The sequence below is a fragment of the Gopherus flavomarginatus genome, chromosome 3 (assembly GCF_025201925.1).
Source record: "Gopherus flavomarginatus isolate rGopFla2 chromosome 3, rGopFla2.mat.asm, whole genome shotgun sequence".
In the NCBI taxonomy this organism is placed as follows: Eukaryota; Metazoa; Chordata; order Testudines; family Testudinidae; genus Gopherus; species Gopherus flavomarginatus.
In genome coordinates this window covers 235,279,399-235,298,315 of record NC_066619.1, presented here as the reverse complement: position 1 = coordinate 235,298,315, position 18,917 = coordinate 235,279,399, and the positions used below count along the sequence as shown (strand labels likewise).

Sequence of the window (18,917 nt, the reverse complement as noted above, 5' to 3'; positions counted from 1 at the left end):
CTGGAACCATATACGCTAAAGACAACAAGAAATTAACTGAAGTTTCTTTGGACATAGTTTGCTTCAACTAAGTAAATATTAATGTATATCTGCACATCACAAAAAGAAATCATATACACCTCTACCCCAATATAACATGACCCATATAACACGAATTTGGATATAATGCGGTAAAGCAGTGCTCCAGGGGGGACAGGGCTGCACACTCTGGCGGATCACAGCAAGTTTGATATAATGCGGTTTCATCTATAATGTGGTAAGATTTTTTGGCTCCCGAGGACAGCGTTATATCTGGGCAGAGGTGTATTAATAAAGTACTCTACATCACTATTCAAACCATTATGTGCATGTCTGCAACATTTAACTTTCCTTCAAAGGGAGTTTAAAGTAATTTTTGGTACACGGAAAACGTTCTCTATTTTGTTAATAAAGACTTTTTTGTGCTTCTGAAAGATGCCAGAGTGAAATTCTTTGGCATGGGCAGTGATAGTGCAAGCTTTTGCATAAACGTGCCTCACCTATGACTACCTCCAAGGATTTGTTTCTTTTTTTTAGTCTATAATTTCTAATTTCCATTTTTGTACAGTAACAGGGTATCTATTTCCTCTTTTTGAATAGGTCTTCTAAAAGGAGGATGATAATTAAGGACGATGATAGTACAGAAGATTTTTTCAAGTCAATGTCACTGTAACACCCAAGTGATGTAAGGAGTAGGTTCTCTCTCTCTTCCCAACCCCTGGTATTGCTTTTGAGGCAGTCTAACTAGCTAGACACAGACTATTAATAAAATTCTAATAATTACACTAAGAGCAATTTTTGCAGCAATCCAAATAAACTAAACTTTATTAATCTAAAGTTGGATTTGGTTTAATTGGTGATACTAATATAAGGGCATCACATGTTCCAGAATCTTTATTAAAGGGTCGATTTATTTGATATTTCTTGGCAAATTTGTTCCCCACTACACGGTCTAAATATATTTCATATACCTCTTATATGTCCTTCAGCTATATCACTTCATCTATGTCAAATAGAAAGGTCACAGGCATTCTGCCAATACCATAGGACCTAGAATATATTATGCATACCATGGGTATGCTTACACTGCAATTAAACACCCGTGGCTGGACTGTGTCACCTGACTTGGGTTGTGCGGCTCAGCTTGTGAGGCTGTAAAATTGGGGTGTAGACATTTGGACCCAGGCTGGCGCCAAGACTCTGGGACCCCAAGTCCCACTCAGGTACCAGATGTCAGGCTCCAGCCCACGCCTGAATGTCTACACCACAATTTTATAGCCCTGCAGCCTGAACCAGCTGATACGAGCCGGCTGGAGGTGTTTAAGTGCAGTGTAGACATATTCTATATGAAGAATATAGAGTAATATGCTGTCTTAAAATAAAAGTTTAAGTTTTTCCTGGTATCTGCAGAACTAACCCAAGATCATATTAGAAAAATATGGACATTATCTCCGGAATTCTTTTCATTATCTAAGCCACTTGCCAAAGGTTGCCGATCCCGAATCTAAGCTTGTGTGTTGTTTCTGGTGAAATAGAAGTTTTCTGAAGATTTAAAAAAACCCCAAGCCTTTTCTTTCACCTCAGCTACAGTGATGGCAAAGTCTTCCTATTAACATAATGAGGCCAAAAAAAGCTAATTTAAATGAGGTGCTAATCAGGATAATTTAGATAATTCTTTGCTACCTATAAATAGTATTGTTTGGTTTCTGGCTCTTCTGGAAGGTTGTTTTTTTTTTTTTGGTTTGTTTTTTTAAACATACCTGATGGTAAAGTGATGATTTCTGTGCTATCACTTTATGTATACCAGGGGTCGGCAACCTTTCAGAAGTGGTGTGCCAAGTCTTCATTTATTCACTTTAATTTAAAGTTTCGCGTGCTAGTAATACATTTTAACGTTTTTAAAAGGCCTCTTTCTATAAGTCTATAATATATAACTAAGCTATTGTTGTATGTAAAGTAAATAAGGTTTTTAAAATGTTTAAGAAGTATCATTTAAAATTAAATTAAAATGTAGAGCCCCCCCGGACCTGTGGCCAGGACCCAGGCACTGTGAGTGCCACTGAAAATCAGCTCGCGAGCCGTCTTTGGCACGCATGCCATAGGTTGCCTACCCTGATGTATACATTATCCATTTAGTGGTGTTTTTTATTTGGGGAGGGGTAGAGAAGACAATTTTTTGTAATAATGAGCAATCTTCTAATACTTAAATGTTTACTTGGAATAAAATTATTGTAATTTTATTAAAAGAACGAATAAAGGTGTTTTGATTCCACACTCACTCAATCCTTTATTTCTCTGCTAAGGATGAAAATTCAGTGCCAATTATGATGGCGGTTTTTGTGATGTGGATACCTGTTCCCAAAACTGTACCAAGACTTTGGAATTTGGAGAACAAGAGGGAGAAGGATTTATATCCCATTACAAATTCCTTACGTTATCCTATCTCCAAAGGTATATTTTACTTCTTAACCTATTTTCAAAATTTAAAAATGACAAATTATCTTAGGTGGTATATCAACACCTAACTGCAAGGGAAGAAGACCATAACAGGAAGATCATTCTTTTCTACAAGAAAAACTACTATTGATAACCAATGTTGGTGTTTTCACATTACAAAAACATCTAGAATATCATCACAGGTTTCTCTAGTATGAATATTTAGACCAGCAAATAGCTGTACTGGAGAAAATTTAATTTAATCCTGTGCTAATTTATACAAATGAGACATAAACAGGAAGTAGTATTGCATTAGTCTACTTTATATAGTACATAATGAATGAGAATGGAACAGATTAGCAATTTGAAAGGTGGAACACTAAGACTTGCTGCTGTTCTATTTATTTATTTATTTTTGCATTTCAATTATTTCAGCTTGCAAATTAGGAATTCAAGCTTTCTTTTGTCAAAACCTACAAAAACATAGATCTTATATTTAAACCAGAATAATCTTTATAATGTTTTAAAAAATTGTACTACATATTTAATGAGCATTGATGGAAGAAAGAACACGGCACTGGAACCTCAACAGTAATGTATCTACTGCTAATAGAAGAGCCCTTTTGCTGAGCAGAGATTGTGAACTCACTTCACAGGCTTCAGAAATGCCTCCCCAGAAGCTGAACTACACTAGTGCAGTTGCATCCAAGGCTTTCTGCAACTATGGGTGGAAAGTGTGAGCAGCATTTGCCTCTAAAAGATTCGGGTGAAGACTTAAGTTTCCAGCTGTCAGTTTTTATAACAATGGCATGAAAAATGTTCTCTGAAAAGATCCGTTGACAGAACCATTTTACTAAAGCTTAAATAAACTTGGGTTATAAACTGATTCTTTTCACAGAAGAATGACTTACCATCTGTGATCGGGATAATATCTGACTTGCAGTCAGTGCTGCTTCCTCTTCTGAGGACTCATCAGTATCCTCCTGATTGGTCAAGTTCAAGCTGGGTGTGCTACCAGAATACTGACATTCTTGAAGGGATGGTGTGTCTCCCTTGTCAATACTGTCGAGTGAGCGCCTACGGACTCCCCAGTTGAAGTTGTCCATACTTTCACCCTGTAAAAAAATATAAAAAATAAAAAGGAAGTTTATGCTAGATATCTCAAATATATAATAATGAAGTGATCACACCAAGACAACACAGAAGACACAGGAATACTGAAAGCACTGTGAACAGAGTTTCAATCAGCCCTTCAATTTTATTGTAATTTTAAATGCATTAAGTGATGTTTTTACTTAACAGGATTAAGATACATGGCAAATGATCTGCAATTCGCATAAAATGAAGTATGAGTCTCAAATTTCTCTTGGATAACTTGTATTGGGATCTCACTAAATATGTCTATAATCATATCTGTACCAATATTACATGTAACTGACTACAAAGCACAGACTAACACACCACTAACAACAGATTAAACAAGCCACTGCACCAGGCTGCAACTTACCTGCAGCTCCTGGTTAGCAAAAAGGAAAACACACATAATTAGAAAAAACGAGGACAAACACTTAAGATACTCTATAACCAGGGGGAAAGGTTCTATTATGTATGAGTTGCCAACTGTAGAAGACTGATTCAAGCTCTGGAAAAAGCTTTAGTCAAAAAAGCTAAAAATTTTTAACTTTTTTTTTGTGTAAAATTGGTTATGAAAAAGTTATGAGACAAAACACTTAAAACAACATGTCTATGGTACATTTTCCTTGGTGTAACATGTAAAACAACTGTATAAACAAGCAGTGAATGAAATCCTTGAATTTCAACACAGATGAAATCTTAAATTGACTTTAACTGTCCACATTCAGTTGACAAAACATATGAAGTCATAATTATACTCATATTGGAGGAAAACTTTGACATTTTTTAACTAGACATTCTGAAAGATATTAAGTACTATTCAATTTCAATATTTATGAAGAGGATCCTGAACATCAACGTATGGATCCTCCCTTTTTCTCATTTTCCAATTGAGATATGAAGGATGGTGTGTGGTTTTGTACCTTGAGTGAAATCTATATTTTAGTCACCATTTTTCCATTCTAAGTGGACAGGTAAGATCTTTGGCTTCTTCTGGGGTCTTTAATCAATCCACCAATGATATAGCCAATAAGATTCCTTAAAAATAGTTCTCTCAACCAGCCCACAGGTCTAGTCTCCTCAAACTTGAAAATACCAATTCCAAAGTTACTCCAGCAACTGGTTGTCTCTCATGGAGATCCAAAATGTTACTAGTATGCCAACATGTATATTTTCCAACTTTTTTCAGTGATTTTGTTTGCTCTAGAGAAATGGACAGAGTATTTGCATGCAAACGTAAACGAAGAGCTAGGGATTAAAGCACTGAAAACATCCTTAAACTAATCTATTTTTTCCTCAGACTGTTAATATTACTAACATTTAAGTATTAGCAAAAAAGCACGCAGTATATTTTAATATAAATTCTAATATAAATTACTATATTTCCATTATGTCACATATAAAAGTGATGTCCTAAATCTAAAAAAATTGTGTTTTGTTGATTAACTCTCCATATCGTACATTGGTAATGGGCAGTGCACAATCTGACATAGGGATGGGTGAACTGGTTGAGCTAGAATAAGAACTGGCTGTATCTCAGCCTGATCTGTTATTAAAATTGACATTGAACCATATTTGAAATTCAGGAAAAGCAATATGCATGCTGCCCACAAATCCTTCTGTTTTTCAGATGTTAAAATTGAAGGGCCAGCAGTTGTGTCCACTTTTCTATTGGGTATTATGCTTTTGAATCTACCTCTTCTCAACTGTTCACTTATTCTCGGTTAATTTAGGTGATCAGATATAGGACAAAAGGGAAGGTCACAGAATACAAGAGACCTGGCTGGTGTGTGTGGGTACACATGTACTGGATAAGTAATTTGCCCTGGGAACATGAGAATCAGCAGAGGGGAGAGATGTAAGGCACTGGTGGCCTCCGGGGAAGGGAAAAGAATTCAGGAGCCTGCAAAGAGGGATGGAGAAAACAGAGATGGAAAGAGAGAGCATCTCAAAGTTCAGATAAATATCTAGGCTTTTTTGTGCTCATCTGAATCTAAAAACCTTCCAAGGTTCTCCTATTATTAATTTAATATTTTGTAGGTACTATAATAACCAGATGTAACAAGGTGAATTACAAAGAGTATTGATTTCTTTTTTTCACTCTCACTCCCTGTTTTGGGAGTCAGTTTAAGACCTTTAAATTATGATGTGTGCATACAATGCCTAACACAAAGGGACCATGATCCACAGTTGGGGTCTAGAGGCTCTACCACAATATAAAAAATAAACAAACAATAATAATTAATATTACTGTTAACTTTTAAACCTTTTATTACCCAATTTCATTACTTTAACAGAATGAAAAATGTGAAAAGAGAAAACAAATGCACCAAATCAGATACAATATGAATGACAAAGGTAAGGGCAGCTTTACAATATAAATCTTGTGTGAGGACAGGGTGGGATAGTCCGACAATTCATTGAGATAGCAACAGTATATAGTAAATGGAATACTATCTTACTACTTGAAATTCGAGAACCGTAGAAATGCATGAGTACCTAAGATTGCATGCATTCTTAATTCCATTCAGCAAAATTTTCCATCGCAGCAGACAGCATTCTTACACAGTGGGCAAAGCTTCAGAATTTTAACAACAAAATCTTATGCTGTCAAAATTATTATTTCCCTGGCTACAAAACATATTCTTATAGAATAAGTGGGGAGTTAAACCCACCCTCATAAAGACAATTGGTAGCTGCATCTGACATTGCAAAATTTGTAATCAAGGTTTCAAAATCAGTGAAGTTTTGGAACTGCTGCCCAATCCTTAATATTGTACCATCATAACCCAGCTTTTAAAACATTCTAAAGTAGAAATTCCAATTCTAAAAAAGAAATTCCAGGGTCTCACCTCTGCATCTTCCAGCTCTACATCTAAAAAGTCAAAATCTTTAAAAACTCCAAACTGTTGTTCACTGCTGTTATCTTCCACAGCCACTTCCTCCTCTTGAATTACCTCTTCTGTTGTTGAAATAAGGCTAGTTTGTTGGTCCCCAACTTCCAAGTCTTCATTAGAAGAAAACACAACCTACAGAAATAGATAATGGAAATAAACATGGCTTATGTAATGCTAAGAGATAATATACAGGGAAGACTATGAGATGGAAGATACAGTATTACTAGAAGCCTTTACTCTTAAACTATACAATATATAATTCTCCTGGCAATGCATATAAGTAACTGGGAATTGGAGAGACGCAATAAGGGGAGAAGAAATCCCCAGGATTTAATTTCTGTAACCATGAGCTAAATGTATATATAAGGCCAGAAGATACTACTATGATCATCTAGTTTGACCTGCATAACACATGCTACAGTGTTTCACTCGTAATTCCTGTATTAAGCTCAATAACTTCTGCTGAAACTAGAGCATATCATTTAAAAAGATACCGCTTTTTGAGTTAAGTGATGAAGAATCCATAAAAAATGGTTACTTACCTGTATTGCAACTGTTATTCTTTGAGATGTGGGTGCAGACACACATTTCTCTCAGGTGTGCATGTGCCTAGTGCACTAAAGCCAGAGAACTTTGCTTAGCAGTACCTGTCAGGGTGGCACTTGCAACCTGTGGTCCTTGTAGCCCCTCCTGTGGCTACGTAAGGGTGATGCCACACTGAACCCCTCTCAGCTCCTTCTAAGACTGGAGATTCCAACGCAGAGGGGACAGAGTGCAGGACGTGGAATACACATCTGCACCGACATCTCAAAGAACAAGAGTTACAATACAGGTAAGTAACAGTCTTTTCTTCTTTGAGTGGTTGCAGATGTGTTTTCCACTCAGGCAACTCACAAGCAGTTCTGATAGGTAGGGAGATTCAGAGTCTACATAAACAGTATAGGGGGCGGGACCTGGAGCAGAGTGGGGGAGATGCCTGGGAGGGGCGGGGGTGGACTGTGGGCAGGGCTGATGGCACCCCAATGTGTCCCGCTATTTTAGTGTGGTGATCTGGTCACCCTAGACATTGATCAAACTGAAAAAAAAAAAGCTTCCACTCAGCCAAATAAGTGGACCTAATAGATGCTTTTCTACTATTAAGCAGCATCCTCTGAACTGCCATGTACACCATGAAGTGCAGATTGTTCAGTGCCAGATGAATTTTGGAGGTTTGGGAGGCTGAACATACAGATTGAGAATTTCGGAGAATCAACATTGTCTTGGCCAAGCTGATGCAGTAAGTATAAGTTTGACACAGTCCAACTTCAGTTTGAGAATAACCTGAGAGATGAGGGAATGGCAGAAAAGGCATACATCAGGTATGGTCCCCAGTTCAGATGGAAACCATTGATTAGAGAACTTGGACTCAGTCCCACTCAGGAACAAAACTGATGGCACTTCTTGTTGTCCTTTGTTGCAAATAGGTCGATCAACAGGATGCTCCATTCCCTGAAAATGGACCTCACTATGCTGCTTTTTTTGAGACAACTTGTCACTGTCCAAGAAAGTCCTGCTGAGATGGTCGGTCAATTGGTTTGAGAGCCCAGTAAGTGCGCTGCTAGGGTATGATGTCTTCCTTGACGCAAAAGTGCCAAAACTTTATTGCTCCCTGACAAATCTGATGGAAGTGGGCTCCAAACTGCTTGTTCATATAATACACTGCAATGGTTTGTCGATGAGCATATGAACTTCTGATCCCGGAAGGCACACCATGCACTCTAAATGGCTCAAAACTCCAGTAAGTTGATATGAGATGATGCTTCCTGCTCTGACCCCAAAACATGAACCTTTTATGTTCTTCTGTGTGCTCCTCAAAGTAGTGTGGAGTAATCATTCAACAAAGTTCTAGTCAGTGGAGGACAGGAAAAGGGAACACTCTAGCAAACATCAATCTGTTCTGCCCACCACTGTAGAAAGTCCAGAACCTCAGGAGGCAATTCGACAAGCCTAGGACTTGCAGCTAGGGGTAGAGACCAACTTCAACCATGCCTGAAGAGGATGATGATGCAGTCCTGCATGCTGAATCACATAAGTGCATTCAGCCACATGTCCTAGTAACTTCATGCATACATAGATCATGGTCAAAGGATGAGATTGGGGATCCAGATAAAGGCACCAAATTGTATGGAATTGCTTGTGAGAGACAGAAAGACCTTTGAATTCAGAGAATCTAGAAGGGGGCCAAAGAACTTGATTTTTTTAGATGGAGTCAATATCAACTTTGTTTTGTTGAAAATTATCCCCAGTTGATCAAAGAGATCCAGTGTGACTGGACATGACCAAGGACTTGTTCCTTAGATCTGCCTCTCACTAGCCAATCATATAGGTACAGGAAGACATGAATTCCCCTCCTTCTGACATGGGCTGCTACTGCCATCATGCATTTGGTAAAGACATGTGGGGCTGATGACAGACCAAAGGGAAAAAACGTATACTGATAGCATTGACTCACAACAAGGAATCTCAAGAACTTCCCGTAGCCTGGGAAAATCGTCACATGGAAACAGGCATCCTGAAGATCGAGAACAACAAACCAGCCATGGTAATTTCAAGTGAGAAGAACAGTAACCATGAGGAATCTCATACACTTGGTGTATTTGCTAAGACTGCAGAGTTTGAGGATACATCTCACCCTCTACCTTGGACTTTGTGGATTGGGAAATAGAGTAGAATCCTTTTCCCTGATGAAGTGGAGGAACCTCCTCTATAGCTCCCAGAGCACACAAAGGCTGAACCTGCTGAAGAACCTGCATCATCATCCTCTTCAGGCATGGCTGAAGTTGGTCCGTCCCCCTACCCGCAAGTTACAGTCTTGTCCAATTGCCTCCAGAAATTCTGGACTTTCTACAATGGGAGGCAGAACATGAGGCTCATGAGAGGACTCCTTGAAAAGGGACAGGTAAGAAGGTAGAACTGGGGGGATAGACAGAAATTGTATGGTGTAACCTAATCTCACAGTGTTTAGGACCCATCTGTCCATAGTTATTGTTTCCCAAGAACTGTAGAAGTGAGACAGACTGTCTCTGGACTGATGAGACAGGTTTGAAACATTCACAAGTGGTATGCTGTTCTCGATATAAACATCAAATAGGCTGCCCCGCCCTGAAGATGGAGGACAGGCTGGTTGGGTAAAAGTAGAGACAGAAGATCTTCTCCACTTAATTTATGTCCTTTTCCAGATAAACTTTATATGTAGCAGGGTAGGACAATTAAAAGTATTGCTGAGAGGAATATTGCTGGTGATTTTTCTGACCTGCAAAATGACATTCTTATGGCCTGGGCGTAAACACTGAAAGACCATAAAGTAGATCTGTAGTCCTTAAAAGAATGTGAAATCTTGACAGTTTTCTCAGGAAACAAAAACTGACCAAACGACAAGATCTCGATGGCTTGTTGAACATCAAGAACTATGCTGGAGTTCTGTAACCTTGAGGCCCTTCTCATTGTCACAGCTGAAACCATAGATCTACATGAAACATCTGCCATACCCAGTGCTGACTTCAAAGACATCCTAGCCACCAAATAGCCCTCTGCAATAAATGCCTCAAACTCTTCCTTAGAGATTCACATACATTATCCATAAATTTGGACATGGAGTCCTAATTTACAAAGTCTTATTTAGACAATAATGCTTGCTGGTTGGCAATGCAGATTTGCAATGATGAGGTTGAATACACTTTTCTCCCCATCATATCTAACCATTTTGACTCTGTCTTTGGAGATGTATACCTCCCCGCTGTACTCTCTTAGTTTCTGCAGTCACAACCAGGGAATTAGGAGGTGAATGCGAGAAAAAACACTCAAAATCTTGCATAAGGATGTTGTCAGGGTGGGTTGTGGGCAGCCTGTGTGCACTGCTTAGCTACTAAGTTGCGATCAGGAGTCGAGTAGCAGGGCTGGGAGGGAGCTGGGTCACAATGTCAGGTACTCAGAGTCAGGCACCAAGCTGCAGGCGAATAGCAGAGTTGGGGTCAAGCTGGGTCAGGATATCAGGAAGTCAGGATCAGGCACCAGGCTACAGACAGCAAGCAAATAGTTGAGGACCAACCAGAAGCCAGAGTCTAGGGTCGACAGCAAGAAGGTCTGGAAATGGAGGCAGGCAGGCAGTGTTGTTGATCAGACAGATCCCCATGATGGCTTTCTGGTTTAAATACTAGCATCAGCCAGTTAGTGGGCTATGAGTGGAAGCCATTCAGGCCCTGCTGGGTGGTACTTTCTGCAAAGCCTAGCTCCACAGAGTCGTCCAGCGGAAACCCTAGTGTAAGCTTTCAGTGGCAATGTGGAAGTGTCAGCAGCCCAGAACCCACATGGTCCCAGGTCGGAACACATAGCTACAGGTTCTTTAGATCAGGAGTGGCAAACTTTTTGACCTGAGGCCTGCATTGGGTTTCGTAAATTGTATGGAGGACCGGTTAGGGGAGGGGGTCATGGCCCTGCCCCCACCTCCTATCTTTTCCCCATCCCGGGACTCCTGCCCCATCCAACACTCCCATTCCCTGACGCCCCCTCTGGGACCCCTGCCCCATCCACACACCCCCGCTGCCTGTACCCTGACCACCCATGGACCCCTACTGCCCTATCCGACCCCTCCTCTCATTCCTGATGCCCGCTACCCCCCCACTCCCGAGACCCCTGCCCCAGCCAACCACCCCTTCTCCCTGTCCCTGACTGCCCCAGGAACCCCTGGGGTGGGGCCAGAGATGAGGGGTTTGGGGCACAGGGTTGGGGCACGGACTTAACTCCTGCGGCTCCCGGTCAGCGGTGCAGCTGGGATACAGAGGCTGTCCTGGCACCGTGGACCACATTGTGCCTAAAGCGGCCAGCTGCAAGTCTGGCTACTAGGTGGGGGCGTGTAAGCAGCTTTGCGTGACTCTTGCCCGCAGGTGGCACCACCCCAGTTCCCACTGGCCGGAATGTGGAGCCGATGCTTGGGGTGGCGTGGAGCCCCATGGCCCCCCTGCCTAGAAGCCGGTCCCGCTGCTGGCTGCTTCTAGGGCACAGTGTGGTGTTGAAACAGGTAGGGACTAGCCTGCCTTAGTTGGGCAGCACTGCCGACAGGACTTTTAAATCCCAGTTGGCGGTGCAGACCAGAGTGACCCAGTGCCTGACATGCTGTGATCCAGTACTGGGTCGCAACCCGAAGTTTGAAAAACACTGTATTAGGACAACTAAGGACATGAGTACACTTGCAGATGTAGAGCACTGTGAGTTAAACCAGCCCTCGGAAAGCATAGTAGGGAAAGCACTGCAGTGTGTCCACACTGTCAGATTCAAGCGCACTGGCATGGCCACATCAGCAGTTCTTGCAACATCAAAAAGAGCAGTGCATTGTGGTAGCTATCCCACATACAAGTGGCTGCAATGTGCTTTTCAAATGAGGGGGAGGGGTGGGGTGGAGCGTGACAGGGAGCGTGTTGTGTGTATGTGAGGGGAGAGAGAGTGGGGTTTTGGGAGGCTGAGAGCTTGTCAGCATGCTGTCTTGTAAGTTCAGACAGCAACAGACCCCTACAGCTGAGTTTAAAACAATGACTAGAGTGGCCACTTGACTTAAGGGGATTATGGGACGTTTCCGGAGGCCGATCAAAGCACAGTAATGCAACACCTTGTTCACACTGATGTTAGGGCGTTTCAGCCAAGGTGCAGCAAGTGTTATGCTTCTTGTGGAAGCGGATTACCAGGAGCGCTCCAGCTACAGACTCCAGGAGCTCTAAGTGCCTTGCCAGTGTGGACAGGTCATGAGTTAGGGTGCCTGGGGCTGCTTTAATGCGCTCTAACTTGCAAGTGTAGCCAAGCCCTTAGTCCCTCTCAGAGTTACTGCTTTCCAGGGTATAGTCTACATTCTTTGTTCCTAGATGATCTTTCATTTAGTAAGCAACCCAATCTTTGTGTCATCTGAAAACTTTATCAGCAATGATTTTATATCTTCCTACAGGTGCTTGGTAAAAATACTGAATAGCACTGGACCAAGAATGGACTCCTCCTGTACTTAACTAGAAGCACCTTTGATGATTCCTCATTAATAATTATAATTTGAAATCTATCAGCCAGTTTTGTGAATTTAGGAACTGCAATTATGACAAAATATTTTTTGTTTTCTTATTAATACTATCAGACTTGAACATGTACAGTATTTCCTATTGGAATTTAGAAATACTTACTGATGGATTTTTGGGGAGACCAGATTCTGGACCACACAGTGAGAGCACATTCATTAGCTTCTCTCTAGTTCTTCTCTGGAAAAAAAATAAATCGTATAGCATAACACCTTATTAGAGATACAAAATCTTCCAGGCAGATTAGACGTGTAAAACATCTGGTACTTTAAAGTAGATATCTCAGATGTTGGGGTCTTAAGAAATATCTTTAAAGAAAGAAGATTTCCATTATGCCAATACATTTATTATTGCAAAATAATTAACTAATATTCAGTAACTGTTAAGACATACTGTTGATTCCAAATTACATTTCAAACACACACACTATATACATTACACTGTATTTTTTATTGAGACACATGGAACTTGCTGTATTTTCATATAATGTACCTGAGACAGCTGTGGCCTTTTCCAGCTGACAGGGACCAAGGCATTGGAATTGGACCCTGATGAAGTTGAAGAAGTGCTCCGAGTGACAGCAATGACTTTTGGCTTCCCATTTCTGCCAGTTGCACTGTGCTGATCACCATATTTATTCCCAATAATTGGGGTCTGCCAGATGAAAAAAAAAATAGAATCAAAGAGTCATAGAATTACAGGGCTGGCAGTGACCACAAAAGGTCATCTAGTTCATCCCCCCTGAACTAAGACAGGATTAAGTATACCTACGCCATCCCTGAGAGGTGTTTGTCTAACCTGTCTAAATGCTAGTTTAGAATTCAAATATTTATTATTAAGATATTATTATCAATTTCAGAACTATTAGCAGTATTAAACTAAAACTCAGTTTACTAAATTAATTTCATAAGCAACAGCACAACTTCATATGTGATTATACTGAGCATCCACACAACATGGATGCAGTGTGAGCCAGAAGACAAAGCACATACCCATATTTTGCAAGAGGTTGTATCTTGCATATTTGCTGCCCCCCAATCCTTTTTAAAAAGATGGAGGCTTGATACAGGAAAGCCGATCTTTTTTCAAATCTCATCAAAATACATCTGGGCCAAAACCTGAACACAGGATCTGAACTTCCTCAAGCTTTGGGAAGTTGGTTATGGCTTGTTAATGTACTCTTCTTTGCCCCCTTTTTTTAAACTGGTCCCAAACTCTACTATTGGCTTAATGACTAAATGAAGGATTTTGTGAAACAGTTAGTTTGAAATACAAAATATGTAACAAGCTGTGTTTATAAAGTATAAAAACACATTTGGTCTGGTTTGACAACCAAGTGACTTCAGTGGGAAATGTACATGCAAAATCTTGTACTCTACTCAGTAAACAGTCAGGGAAAATACATCAAATTCCACAAAAAGAAAAAAAATCTGACCTTGTTTATTGCATAAATTACTGCCTCTTTTACTGTTGATACCCACAGCCCAAAATGAAAATTTGAATGGACTAAAAGTTTGTGGCCTGAGCTCTGTCTCAGTTGGAACATAATCTGAATCACAAAATAATTTACATACAGATGACATCTTTGGTTTGTATATGGGCACTATATTATTTTCCACAGATAGCTTAAGCCTTTTTAGGTCAAAGTTAACGCTATTGGTGAGAAAGACGCAGTCTTGACTAAAGTTTAGATAGGCTGCTTTACGACAAGACTGGGTCACATTGGATAGGATTAAATTATTTTTGAGATAAAAATTGAATATGCAATTCTTGGCAAATTATGATGATCACTAAGAGCTTGACTGTGCAACCCTTATATTGGTGACCACTTTCTCATGTGAGTAGTCCCATTCACTTTAATAAGGTTAAGCAGAAGTGCTCAAAGAGAAAGGATTACACAAATTGAGCCCAAACAGGACCCAAAGTTCACTTTTCAGTAGTAGCCTTATTTAATTAAGTCTGACAAGTAAACCACTTAGGTGTTTAATATTATTAAATCTTAAAAACTGGTTAGTATTTATTTTTTCTAATTACATCTTTCAAAAACATTTGCATTATAAACATGAGTAATAAGAGACTCTCAGATTGTAATATGATGATGCTATTACATTCCAGCTATAGAAAAGAATTACCTCTGATATATCAAAATGAAAATCTAAGGTCTTCCCAGGTAGTTCCTTGGAGACATTATTAAACATTTTTGTGAATGAGATTTCTGGAGAACCAATATCACCTCCATAAGACTTTGGAATATCATTAGGTACAACGAGACTTGCTGATCGAGACACCACCAGTTTCAAAATATTAAGGGCCTCCTTCCAGTATGGACTCTACCAGAAAATAAAATGTACACACATTACAAAATAGTTACTTCCAGTAAATGTAGCAATCTATAGCACACAGCAGACTTTGTTCATGATACTTTAGGTGGAAACATGTATTACTCACAGATTTTTCTGTTTTAAAACATGTACAGAAAAGCTCACATCTTTCAATATTAATGTGTACCCTTTGTATAGCTGTAAGTCTGGAAGGCACAAAGCAAAATATGGCAAAATTTCAGCTGCTGTGTTCACTCCAGGCAATGAATTGCATAAAACTGTCATTATACAGTGCATTAAGACATCACATGAAGGAATGTACCCTGAAAGTATTTGATGTATGTCTGCATTGTGATAAACACAATTGTTAGTGTGTGTTAGTCAGATATAAAAAAGTGTGTGATAAAGAAATGAACTTTATATAGTGAATTAACACTACTTAACATTTCTACAAACAACGGTCCCAGTGTTCTGTATTCTAGACTAAGGTCTTACAGTCTGTAAGAGGGCAGAAGATAGTAGGGATGGGGATATATGCCCTGCATTCTGCTTCCTCCAGAAGGAGGGAGACAATAAAATGGAGACAAAAGAGCATAGAGGAAAGCTGGTAGTAGAGCAAGGAAAGTGAGAAAAGGAGTCTTTGGAAGTATCAGAAGGGAAGATATTGGAAAAAAGATGCATAAGGAGGGAATGGTAGCAGCATGAGAGTATTCCACTGCTCCTGCACACTCCCATGAGGCTCGCTGCCTCCTCTCCCTATTAGCCTTGGAAAGTGGTCATCTGGGCATCACCCAACTGCAAGCCTTAGTAGGCTTGTTGGGGACCTTTATCAGACTGCAGATTATAACAGACCCAAATAGAGTAGTTGGCCCCCTTTCAAGCCAAAATAGTGTAATTGGGAAACTGACAATCTTATTTAGGCTTGGCAGTCAGTTGATACTTTTAGCTCACAAGGCTTGTGTATGTTTTGGGAAGTAGGACTTTGATTGACAGCTGAGGAATATCCTAAGATGCACGAGGATGATGATTGAGGGCCCCAGTGAGGAGCCTAATGCTTATAGGGCAGGGGTCTCCAACTCTTTTACACATAAGATCACTTTTTAAATTTAAGTGCAACTCAGAATCTGCCCTGCCCCCTTCCCCAAAGCCCTACCCTCTCTCCATTGCTTGCTCTCCCCAACCCTCACTCATTTTCACTGGGCTGGCGCAGGATGTTGGGGTGCACGAGGGGTGTGGGCTCTGAGAGGGAGTTGGGGTGTAGGAGGGGGTAAGAGGTGCTGGCTCTGGGAGGGGGCTCAGGGCTGGGGCAGGGGCTTGGGGTGCAGGAGGAGCAGGAGTGGCTCTAGACATTTTGCCGCCCCAAGCACAGCGTCATGCCGCGGGGGGCGCTCTGCCGCATGCCGATCCCGCGGCTCTGGTGGACCTCCCGCAGGTGCGCCTGCGGAGGGTCCGCTGGTCCCGCGGCTCCAGCGAAGCTGCAGGACCAGCAGACCCTCCGCAGGCATGCCGCTGAAGGCACCCTGCCTGCCACCCTCCCGGAGACTGGCAGAGCGCCCCCCGCGGCATGCTGCTCCAAGCACGTGCTTGGCATGCTGGGGCCTGGAGCCACCCCTGAGGAGGGGGTTCAGAGTGTAGGAGGGGGTTAGGGGTGTTGATGATGGGAAAGTGCTCAGGACTGGAGAGCAGGCTCCCGCTAGGCAGCACGTGCCTCAGGCAGCATGCAGAAGGGCACATGGTGCCGCATACTGCCCCTCTCTGCAGGCATCATCCCCGCAGCTCCCATTGGCCACAGCTCCCCGTTCCCAGCCAATGGGAGCTGCAGGGGCGGTGCTTGTAGGCAGGTGCAGCGCGCAGAAACCTCTACTCCTCTGTCCCACAGGGCTGCAGGGGCTTGTGACTGCTTCCGGGAGCAGTGCAGGGCCAGGGCAGACAGGGAGCCTGCCTTAGCAGCAGCCCCACTACACCACTGGACTATTAGCGGCCTGAGATCGTGATCGACTGGGAGAGTCTCCAAGATCGACCAGTCAATTGCGATCAACCAGTTGGTGACCAATAGGGGGTGGAGTCTGAGTACATCTCCCTCACCACATCCAATAAACATCCTGTTTACCCAAGTGGAGCCCTAATCCTCTGAACCTCTTAAAGTCCACTGTAGTGTGTCTCCCCCTCCTGTGGACCTCAGGAGATTTATACGAAAGAAAGGAGCAAAGCTGCAATACACTGACCCTGATTTTTTTTTTGTCCATTCTCCCACTTCCTGCGGACTCCACAAGGTTCCCAGGAAGAGATATCCTTGCTTCTACTTTTTAGGTGCTATGCAAGAGTAGGATTCTCTTCCTGCAGATTTCAAAGTAAGAGCAAGAAGAATGCCCCTACAAGCTCATTGCTTTCCAAAATTTCATATTAGGGGTACTTTAAAACTAAGGAAATGCCACAAAATCTTTGTTAACATGGAAACAAAGCTGCAGGCAGATATTAGTTATTTAAATATAGATCATCTTTCAAGAATTTATGAAATAAAAAATGTTAGAAAGCATGCAAATTAGGTGTTAAAGTTTGTGCTCTCATTGAGAAGTGCATCTCTTACTCAAACAACCACCATAATCATAACTCTGACTCTGTATTATCATCATAACGAAGGATAACGTATTGAATAAGGTTGCCACCATTATGTCTTCTTTTAGAGGGACTTAACACGTATATATTTAGATAAAGGTTTAAGAGAGAAAAAACAACGAATGTAGGGATCATGACATTTGCCACAAATAATAGTTGCACGATAAAAGTATCCTTAAGTTATTTAATTACAAATTGTTTCTATGTGAATTTTTAAGTTAAAGCTGACATAATTATTTACTGTACAACTGATGTATTAGGTAGTTACCTTTGTATGTTTCCAAATCTTGCAGATTGAAAACAGATGTAAGGGTGAATAATAATGCCAAAAAATACGCTTTTACAACAAGGGTATCTATATGCAGATTGGGGATTAGAATATTTGAATATCAATTTGCTTTTGTTCTCGCTATACTTAAAATCACAGCTATATTTACCAGCAACTTTTAAAGTACATAAAGTTTCTTTCAGGAAATTGTATTTTTTATTTTATAAAAAATTAATAGAGCAATTAATATTGCAATTAACATTATAAAATATTGTTAAAAACCTAAAAATACATGTATGTTAAATAGGTAATTCTGGATATTGGCTAATACCCCTTTAAAAGAGACTACAGTCTAGGAGATTACAGGAGCTTTCTATATATTAGTAGGTGTGTGAATTTGAGCGTGAAGTTGGCCCTTTTCTATTATTTGTATTTATTTTGTATCACAGTAGCACACAGGAACCCCTCTCATGGAGCATAACTCCACCCTATAAGGCCAGGGTGTAGCCATGTGTGGGCCTGGATGGGCATGCAAGACTACCACCACCCGGCCCCGGCTCCAGCTCTGTTCCGGCCCAGCGCTTGCCCCGCTCTACCTTGCAGTGGGCAATGGATACGCTGGCCAGAAGGCCCTCAGGAGCCCAGGCACGCATCTGAGGAGTGGGATCGGGGCATGGGGACTTGTCCCGCTTAGCCCACCTGGCGCTCCAGCCGGGGACTGGAGTCAGGAGCTTGCCACACTCAGCCTGCCTGCCCAGCACTCCAGCCAGGGAGTGGGGTTGAGGGTTTGCCCTGCTCTGCCTGGCACTCCAGCTGGGGAGCATTGCTGGGGGATGGGGACCTGCCTGCCCACAAGCCCTCGCACCCCAACCCCGCTTCCCGGCTGGAGTGTTATACAGGTGGACGGAGTAGGACAAGCCCCGCGCCTGACCCCAGATGGAGTGTCAGGCACGCAGGAGGAGCAGGACAAGCCCTTAAGCCCCAACCCCTCTCTCCAGATGGAGTGCCGGCTGAGTAGGGCAAGACCATCGCCCACTGCAAGGCTGGCTAGAGAGGGTGAGGGGGAAGTGGCCCTGATCCCTCCAGCCCCCTCCCCCACACTCTGCTCCCTCTCAGTGCCCATCCACCTGAAGTC

At 41.7% G+C, this 18,917-nt stretch overlaps 1 protein-coding gene across 18 annotated transcripts in view; it reads right to left on the bottom strand.

The window, feature by feature from the left end:
- FRYL (FRY like transcription coactivator) overlaps window positions 1–18,917 on the bottom strand; it is a 331,713-nt gene that overhangs the window by 41,609 nt on the left and 271,187 nt on the right. For all 18 annotated transcript variants that reach the window (XM_050947243.1, XM_050947242.1, XM_050947230.1 and 15 more), the window contains 5 exons: window positions 14,710–14,907; window positions 13,070–13,231; window positions 12,683–12,757; window positions 6,441–6,617; window positions 3,366–3,569 (listed from right to left, as the gene is read on the bottom strand). In XM_050947243.1, coding sequence (XP_050803200.1) covers window positions 3,366–3,569; window positions 6,441–6,617; window positions 12,683–12,757; window positions 13,070–13,231; window positions 14,710–14,907 — 816 coding nt within the window. The remainder of the gene's footprint in view (window positions 1–3,365; window positions 3,570–6,440; window positions 6,618–12,682; window positions 12,758–13,069; window positions 13,232–14,709; window positions 14,908–18,917) is intronic.